Here is a 9,228-nt window from a genome sequence, read left to right as displayed (position 1 = left end):
CATAGCTCTGGTAGAGTGCGCTGTTATGCCTTCCGGAGGGTTTTCTTTACTCGCGGAATAGGCCAGTCTGATAGACTCTCTGATCCATCGGGATAACGTGCTTTTTGTTATTTCATGACCCTTCTTGTGACCCTGGAAGGAAATAAACAGAGCCCTACACTGTCGCCAGCTACTGGTTCTTTCAATGTACTTTAACACTACTCTTTTAACATCTAGAGTGTGGTACTTTTGTTCTTCAGGAGTGGAAGGATTACTGAAGAAAGTAGGCAAGATTATTTCCTGAGACCTATGGAATGTCTTAGCTACTTTGGGAAGGTAGGAAGGGTCTGGTTTAAGGACCAACTTATCCTGAAAAGTTAGCAGGAAAGGTGGATCTATAGAGAGTGCTTGGATGTCACTGATTCTCCTGGCTGAAGTCAGTGCTACCAAGAGGGCCGTTTTTAGCGATAGGATTTTGATTGGTATTGAATCTATTGGTTCGAATGGAGAATCTGTTAGTGCTTGTAAAACTAAATTTAGATCCCAGGGAGGAACTCTAGGTATATTAACTGGATTTATCCGTTCGCAGGCTGTAATAAATCGGGATACCCATCTATCCCCCGCAATGTTATGGCCATAGAGAGCTCCTAGTGCTGAAACATGGACTTTTAAGGTGTTTGCAGTTAAACCTAGTTCTCTCCCTTTTTGAAGAAATTCCAGGATAGACTGTATCGGAATTTCTGACGTGTTTGAAGATGTATGGAATTGTAGGAATTTCTTCCATATTTTTGTGTAAATTTTTGTAGTGGAAGGTTTTCTACTCTGGAGGAGTGTGTTTATCAATCCCTCCGAGAACCCCCTTGATTTTAGCATCTGCCTCTCAAATTCCAGGCCGTGAGATGTAGACTGTCCACTTGAGGGTGGAAAAACGGACCCTGGAAGAGAAGATTGGGTGTTGAGGGGAGGACCCAAGGGTCTGAGACCGACATGGTTTGCAGCCACGAGAACCAAGGCCTCTTCGGCCAGAATGGAGCTATTAGTATCACCCTCGCTCCTTCGGTTCTGATTTTGCGAATGACTTGGGGTAGTAGTATGATCGGCGGAAAAGCATATGCTAGACTAAACTGCCAAGGGGCTTGGAGAGCGTCCAGAATGTCCGGATGATCCGCTAGAGATAGGGAGGCAAATTTCCGGACTTTTTTGTTTTTTCTTGTGGCGAAGAGATCTACTTGAGGCCGACCCCATAGGGATACTATGTCTTGAAAAATCTGCTGGTTTAGGCACCACTCTCCTTGTTTCAAGGTGTGTCGACTTAAGAAGTCTGCCTGCTGGTTGTTTTCCCCTCTTATGTGCAGTGCAGTAAGGGATGTTAGGTGACTTTCTGCTAGATTCAGGATTTCTGTAGCAGAAGACATCAGAGTCTCTGATCGCGTGCCTCCTTGCCTGTTTAGATACGCCACTGTGGTGGTGTTGTCGGAAAGGATTCTGACGTCTTTCCCTCGTAGCTGTGGGAGAAAATGGCATAAGGCGTATTTTACTGCATTTAATTCTTTAACATTAGAGGAATAGCAGCTTTCCTCCATGTTCCATAACCCTTGGCAAAAATCATTCCCCATATGAGCGCCCCATCCATGAGGACTGGCGTCCGTGGTTATGGTATGAGATGGCGTTATATCCATGGAACACCACTCATCAAATGGTCTGAATTCAGCCACCACGTTAAGGAAGCCACAACTTCTTGAGATAAGGTTATTTTTACATTTAGGTGACCAAATAACCGTCTATCTTCTTGTACAATCTGGTGTTGCAGTGTACGGGTATGATGTTGAGCCCATTTTACCGCAGGTATACAAGAGATAAGGGATCCTAGTAAGGACATAGCTTGTCTTAGGGATATACGTGGATTGTTTATTGCCGCTAGGACTTTGTGTTTGATCAGTAGTATTTTTACCTGAGGCAGGAGACACTTTTGAGATACGGAGTCTAGATGGAACCCCAAGAACGCCTGACAGGATAGCGGAGTGAGTCTGGATTTGTTGGTATTGATTATCCAGCCTAGATCCTGTAGAGAGGAAATTGCATGAGCCAAACGATCAGCACATTGAGTAACTGAATTTCCAATGACCAAAAAGTCATCCAGATAGCGAACAATTAAGGTTTCTTTTTGGCGAAGGTAGGCCATCACCTCTAGCATTATCTTGGTGAAGATCCTCGGTGCTGTTGAAAGGCCGAAGGGCATGGCTGTATACTGGAAATGATGAATCTCGCCGTTGATTGTCACTGCTACTCTGAGGTACTTTTGGTATCTGTCATGGATAGGGAGATGATAATAAGCATCTTTCAAATCAATGGCCCCCATCATACAGTTTGGAAAGAGGAGTTTTATAGTGGATCTAATGGATTCCATCTTAAATGTATGGTTTTCAACAAATGAATTGAGTTTTTTAAGGTTTATGATGGTCCTGAAAGAACCGTCGGGTTTAGAAATCAGGAATAAGGGAGAGTAGAATCCTCTGCTTTCCTGTCCCTCGGGGACTTGGACTAAAAACCGCTTTGATAATAGGGTTTGAATTTCCAGCTCTAGAGCCTGCTGTTGTGCAGGCGAGCTGAGGGATGTTATAATATATGACTCGTGGGGAACACGAGAGAATTGTAGTTTAATTCCATCTCGGATGACTTTTTCCCATTGGGTGGCGAAAAACTTTAGTCTGCCCCCTACTGGTATATCCTCAGAATTTATTGTCTTTTGGGGGGTTGGGTCTTCTAAACATGGTACCTCTTTGCCTGTCCTCTTTAGCAGTCCATGTTGTAGACCTATCCGTTTGCCTCCTTTTACCAAACGGTCTCCTCTTAAAGGCTCTCCTGTCAAAGGGAATAGAGGAATCAGGAAAAGCCTTCTTCCTGTCCTTTGCCTTTTTGAGTATCTCATCTAAGGTTTTACCAAAGAGGTACTCACCCTCGCATGGGATTGCGCATATTTTAGATTTAGACTGCGCGTTCCATTTCCAACTTTTCATCCAAAGTGCGCGTCTTGCATTGTTTACAAGACCTGCAGATCTCGCTGCTAACCGAAGAGAGTCGGCAGATGCGTCCGCCATAAAAGCTGCTGCTCCACGTATTAAGGGGATGGCCGCTCGTAGTTTCTCTCTTGAAATTTTATTTTCGATCTGCTGGTCCAACTGATCAATCCAAATGATCATTGACCGGGCAGCGCAGGTGCTGGCTACTGCAGGTTTAAAAATTCCTGTAGCCGCTTCCCAAGATCGTTTAAGGGATGATTCAGCTTTACGATCTAATGGATCGACCAGAAGTCCCGCATCCTCCACAGGCAGAGTGGATTGCTTGGAGGTAGAAGCTACGGCTGCATCGACCTTAGGAACTTTGGTCCATGTAAGAAGCTCCTCATCACTAAACGGATATTTACGTTTAGACGCGGAGGGCAAAAAGCTTCTTTGATCCTGCTTCTCCCACTCTCTTTTAATTAATGCTTTCACCGCTGGTATAACCGGAAAACATCTCCTCTTTCTCTCTGCCAAACCCGCAAACATAATTTCCTGCGTGGTTTGCGCACCCTTTACCTCCTCACACCCCATGGTATTGCGGATTGACTTTACCAAGTTGTCCACACTGTCTAAGGGGAAACAAGAATGCCCCTCAATTTCTGATGAGGAAGATGATGATGATAGGGAGGCTTCTGACAGTACAGTCTGGTCACTTTCGGAGTCTGACATAAGTGTTGGTGTTTTGGACTTAGCTTTACGCGGTTTTTCCTGGGTCATATTTTTTAGCTCCTCCCTAATAATGGCCCATAAGTCCGTAACGGACACTGTCGCTCCCTGAGTTGTTTCCTTAAAACAGTCCTTGCACAGTTTTTTGGGGTATGAGTCCGGAAATGGCTGGCTACACAAGGCACATTCCTTATGCTTGGATTTTTGTCGTTTTTTAGACTGGGCGTAATAAGTAGCGAGAGAGAGAGATAGGGAGACAACGTCAGCTTAATAGGCAGAGTTTTAACACTCACCCAGTGAAGCGAATAGTACCGGATCAGAAGGCCGAGATCCTGTTCTGGAACCGTCACTCTTACGAGCGGTCTCCGAGGATCCTTTGGTGTGATCTTTGGTGGGGGGCACTGGATCTCCAGCTGTGGGGTCCATGGCACCTGGGGATGACATCTCTGCATCGCCGCATTATTGTTTCTTGGCGTTTTAAATAGTGCGCCCCTTTTTTTTCTCTCTCTCTTCCGCTGCGCAATGCGCATGCGCGGATCGTCGCTGGCTCCCCCGCCCCAGATCCGGCCTAGGCGCCCCGGAAGTGACTCCTTCAGTTCCGGGGTAGCCAGTATTGCGGCGGTCGGCGCATGCGCGGTCCGGGGTTTAGCGCCGGACCGCAATGGAGATCACCTTACCCGGCTCCTGGCCGCACCGCACGCAGGAGAAAACGCCGGGCGGCCCTCCCCGGACCCGGCCGTCTGCTCGATCCACCAGACGAGGAGGGAGCCGTCTAACGGAACTCCCCCGACGCTGCTTCTGAGCTGCAGCCCCTGCCGTTCTCACGGACACCGCGCAGGCGGCATGCTAGCCCAGGTATGTGTAGTCCTTGTTCCTAGATGTTCCCGCAGGATCAGGAAACCTAAACTGAGGAGGAGAGGCGGATCGCCCCCTTTTTATTTCTCGGTAGGTTTCCAGACCTGCGGGGCGGATCCCTCTCTCCAGTGGGGTGCTGTCGTGGCGAAAGGGAAAAAATGCAGCACTTGTGTCTTCCAGACTGAAAATCAGCTGAGATCCCAGACTTCAGGGTCAGGAGGCTCCATGCTCATCCATTCTTATCTTACCAAGTATCTTAGAATTGACTTTGGCTGCTCATGACTGCTGTAAGAATAAAGACCTCAAGCCTTAGTTTGTGCTGTCCGTTTTCACCGACGGGTAGGAGAAGCTGGAGAAACCTCCGTTTTTTTTTTCCATATGAGACAAGCTGATCAGACTGTCCCAATTCTGGTGGTAGAAACTGACACTGACCAAACACTGATGAAATTTTGATCAAAAACACTATGTGCAAAAAAAATCAGTGACCTCTGAATAGGCCCGTATCCCTGCCGTTCGAGCTTTGCTCGATTTTTATTGTCAGAGGTAAAGTAAACATTTTTTTTTTTTTGCTGCATTATTTTGTGCAAATTTTAAGCTGCGTTTTACAGTACCAGCAAAGGCTGAGATGTCAGAAATCTCATGCACATATGTGTATCTTTTGCCTGACTGATTTGGAAAACTGTTTTTGCAAGCTGCAGCATGTCACATCTGTCAGTGTTTTTTCAGTGCATTTGCTGGATTTTTTCACCCATAGGAAACAATGGGTTAGTGCACAAAAACAGGTATCAGGTGTCGCTGCGTTTTTGGTGCAAAAACCAAAAGAAATTAAATCAGGCTTTTTTCAGGGCCAGTAAACTTTATCAACATGCACAAGAGACAAGAAAAACTGAGCAAAACCTGCTTTTTGTAAGCTGCTAAGAGAGCAGTTTTTGCCTGCAGAAAATAAATACGCAACATGTGAACAAAGCCTTACCGATGAAGTTTGCAGGCAGGGACAGAAAGTGTCAGTGAAATCCAAGGTAGATACAGATTGGGAAAATTGTGGTAAATTTCTGCGCTTTATTATTCAACGCGTTTGAGTTCAAGACTCCATCAGGAAACACCACAGGAACATGTCAATACAGTTTACACCATTCTTTAAGTAAACGGTGTAAACTATTGACATGTTCCTGTGGTGTTTCCTGATGAGTCTTGAACTCTGAAACGCATAGAATAATAAAGCCACATGTACTGAAAATTCTGGAATTCTAGTGATTCAGCAGCGGAGAAATGTTATTATTACCACAATTATCCCAATCTGTATCTAACAGCTGGTCCTTCCTGTACTTGTGGATCTGCTGCAGCGAATCCTTTCAATGCTTCATCTCAGCTACATCTGGTGAGTGCAATCCTATGGATTAACCTACATAGATAAGACACTATATGTGTTCTTTCCTTCAACAGTTTTCATTGAAATCCAAGGTAGGCACTAGGACCCTGCCTGCCTGAGCCAATCAGGTCGTGCACAGAGTGAAGCACACTGCCAGCCTGTAGGTTCTTCAGGTCAGACAACACCGTCCACTGCACGGACTGAGACTCTGCAACTGGCCACTGTTGAGAGTCTGTCAGGGGAGCAGGCATTTTGCTGCCCTCTCACACCTTATGATAGAAGTGGCCATGGCTCTGGGTGGGCCCCTTCACGTGTATGCTGGATGACAAGCTCCATGGTCGCATCATGCAACCATGCAGCCTGCCATCTAGATGTAGCAGAGCTGGACTCGTCGTGGGACAAATGGATTAAAATCATCTCTGTGGAAAGACTTTTTCTGGGTGTCTGTGTTATCTTACAATGTGACTATGAGGTTAGTAATGGGGGCATCTTATTGACACCTCTCCATTACTAAACTCGGGGCTTGATGTCACCTGACAATACAAAGGTGATATCAACCCCCCAACTATCACCCCACTTGCCACCACTACAGGGCAAGTGGGAACAGTGCGGCTAAATGCCAGAATTGGTGCATCTTAGAGATGTGCCTTTTCTGGTGCGGCTGAGAACTGATGTTTTTAGCCTGAAGAGAGCAGTTTCAATTGCCCCTTCCTAGGCTACTAATACCTGCACGCAGCTATCTGCATAGCTTTTGCTGGTTATTAATTACTAGATGGTGGCCCGATTCAAACGCATCGGGTATTCTAAAATATGCATGTCCACGTAGTATATTGCCCAGCCACAAAGTATATTGCACAGCCCACGTAGTATATTGCCCATCCACGTAGTATATTGTCCATCCACGTAGTATATTGCCCAGCGACGTAGTATATTGCCCAGCCACTTAGTATATTGCCCAGTGACATAGTACATAGCCCAGCCACGTAGTATATTGCCTAGCCACGTAGAATATTGCCCAGTGATGTAGTATATTGCCCAGCCACGTAGTCTATTGCCCAGTGACGTAGTATATTGCCCAGTGATGTAGTATATTGCTCAGCCACGTAGTATATTGCCCAGTGACGTAGTATATTGCCCAGTGACGTAGTATATTGCCCAGTGACGTAGTGTACAGCACAGAACCACGTAGTATATTGCACAGCGACGTAGTATACAGCGCAGAGCCATGTAGAATATTGCACAGCGACGTAGTATATTTCCCAGTGAAGTAGTATACAGCACAGAGCCACGTAGTATATTGCACAGCGACGTAGTATATTGCCCAGTGACATAGTATATTTCCCAGCCACGTAGTATATTACCCAGCCACGTAGTATATTGCCCAGTGACGTAGTATATTGGCCAGTCACGTAGTATATTGCCCAGCTACGTAGTATATAGCCCAGCCAGGTTTGTCACAGGTTAAAAAATAAATAAAAAACATATACTCACCTTTCCGAGGGAGCCCTTGTAGTCCACGGCAGCTTCCGGTCCCAGGGTTGGTATGAGCGCAGGCCCTTTGATGATGTCACGGTCACATGACCGTGACATCATGGCAGGTCTTTGTAGCGCAGGGCCTGTGATGACGTCGCGGTCACATGACCGTGACGTCATGGCAGGTCCTTCTCGCGCAGGCGCGCAGGGCCTGTAATGACGTCGCGGTCACATGACCGTGACGTCATGGCAGGTCCTTCTGCCATCGGAACCTGCAACGGAAGATGGCGGCCGGCGCGAGCTGCTACAGAGGGTGAGTATAGCAGGTTTTTTTATTTTTTATTATTTTTAACATTACATTTTTTACTATTGATGCCGCATAGACATTCCAAAGACATACTGATAAGGGAATTTAGATTGTGAGCCCCAACGGGCAAAACTAAAGCGCTGCGGAATATGTTAGCGCTATATAAAGATTTATTTTATTAAAGATTTATAGACAGCATCAATAGTAAAAAGTTGGGGACACACAGGGTTAATAGCGGCGGTAACGGAGTGCGTTACCCGCGGCATAACGCGGTCCGTTACCGCCGGCATTAACCCTGTGTTAGCGCTGTCCGTAGGGGAGTATGCGGGCATCAGGCACTGACTGCGGGAAGTAAGGAGCGGCTATTTTCTTCCGGACTGTGACCATCGCTGATTGGTCACGGCAGCCATGACAGGCAGCTGCCGAGACCAATCAGTGAATGAATAACCGTGACAGAAAGAAAGAAGGACAGAAAGATGGAAGTGACCCTTAGACAATTATATAGTTGATATGGGGACCCTAGTTCATTTTTTAGGGCCCCTATTTTAATAGCCAGTAAAGGCCAAGTATACAGTTGTGAGATGATATTAATAGCCTGGGAAGCTCCATGGGTATTATCCCCTTCCCAGGCTATAAATATTGGCCCCCAGCCATCGGCTTTCCCTCTGCTGGTTATGAAAATTGTGCAGGAGCCCACGCCATTTTTTTCCAAAAAATAATCTTTTATTAAATAAATGTACAGTAAGCTGCACACACATTGTACTAATTGTATTTCTCACAGACATCTATATATCTACCTATTCTATTTGTATTTACTAATCCATCTCTTCTCTCCATGTGCTCCTGCAGTGATTTTACACTACGCAACTGCGGAATTACCATCTTTTCTTCTATCTATCTATGTAATATATATTTTTATACACTACCGTGAAAAAGTTTAGGGTCACTTAGAAATGTCCTTATTTTTGAAAGAAAAGCAGTTTTTTTTCCAATGAAGCTAACATTAAATGATTCAGAAATACACTCTATACATTGTTAATGTGGTAAATGACTATTTTAGCTGCAAACGTCTGGTTTCTAATGCAATATCTTCATAGGTGTTTAGAGGCCCATTTCCAACAACCGTGTCACTCCAGTGATGTTATGATACTTTGTGTTTGCTAACTGTGTTAGAAGGCTAAAGGATGGTTAGAATACCTTTGAAAACCCTTGTGCAAGTATGTTAGCACAGCTGAAAACAGTTTGGCTGATTAGAGAACCTATAAACCTGACCTTCCTTTGAGCTAATTGAGAACCTGGAGCATTACATTTGTTGGCTCCATTAAACTCTCAAAATGGCCAGTAAAAAAGAACTTTCATGTGGAACTCGGCAGTCTATTCTTGTTCTTAGAAATGAAGGCTATTCCATGTGAGAATTTGCCAAGAAACTGAAGATTTCCTACAACAGTGTGTACTACTCCCTTCAGAGGAGAGCACAAACAGGCTCTAACCAGAGTAGAAAGAAGTGGGAGGCCCTG

The 9,228-nt window shown here is 45.4% G+C and overlaps 1 protein-coding gene across 6 annotated transcripts; it reads right to left on the bottom strand.

Annotated features, from left to right (window-relative positions):
* Nucleotides 1-271: 271 nt before the first annotated feature.
* On the bottom strand, nucleotides 272-4,242 carry LOC138642191 (uncharacterized). 6 transcript variants are annotated; one of them, XM_069730196.1, is made up of 5 exons: nucleotides 4,001-4,239; nucleotides 2,756-2,841; nucleotides 2,165-2,285; nucleotides 1,931-2,041; nucleotides 272-1,484 (listed from the first exon to the last, which is right to left on the bottom strand). In XM_069730196.1, the coding sequence occupies exons 1-5, from the start codon at nucleotides 4,149-4,151 to the stop codon at nucleotides 1,099-1,101; spliced, it is 855 nt and encodes a 284-aa protein (XP_069586297.1). In that variant the 5' UTR covers nucleotides 4,152-4,239; the 3' UTR covers nucleotides 272-1,098. The 6 variants fall into 6 exon arrangements, with proteins under 6 accessions (XP_069586297.1, XP_069586295.1, XP_069586298.1 ...); XM_069730194.1 differs by having other exon boundaries at nucleotides 1,931-2,285; nucleotides 4,001-4,242; XM_069730197.1 differs by lacking the exon at nucleotides 2,756-2,841 and having other exon boundaries at nucleotides 4,001-4,236.
* Nucleotides 4,243-9,228: the final 4,986 nt, after the last annotated feature.

The sequence above is a fragment of the Ranitomeya imitator genome, chromosome 6 (genome assembly GCF_032444005.1).
Source record: "Ranitomeya imitator isolate aRanImi1 chromosome 6, aRanImi1.pri, whole genome shotgun sequence".
Taxonomy (NCBI): Eukaryota; Metazoa; Chordata; class Amphibia; order Anura; family Dendrobatidae; genus Ranitomeya; species Ranitomeya imitator.
The sequence above is the reverse complement of the archived record's forward strand: the minus strand, read 5'-3'. Positions and strand labels throughout refer to the sequence as shown.

Bases quoted from the DNA above. Each gene is read 5' to 3' on its own strand.
- LOC138642191 (XM_069730192.1), bottom strand. From the start codon at position 2,386: ATGGAATCCATTAGATCCACTATAAAACTCCTCTTTCCAAACTGTATG. The intron at 1,485-1,930 runs GTAAAAATACTA...TTTCTCCCACAG, and splicing joins AAAAGTGTCTCCTGCCTCAG to CTACGAGGGAAAGACGTCAG.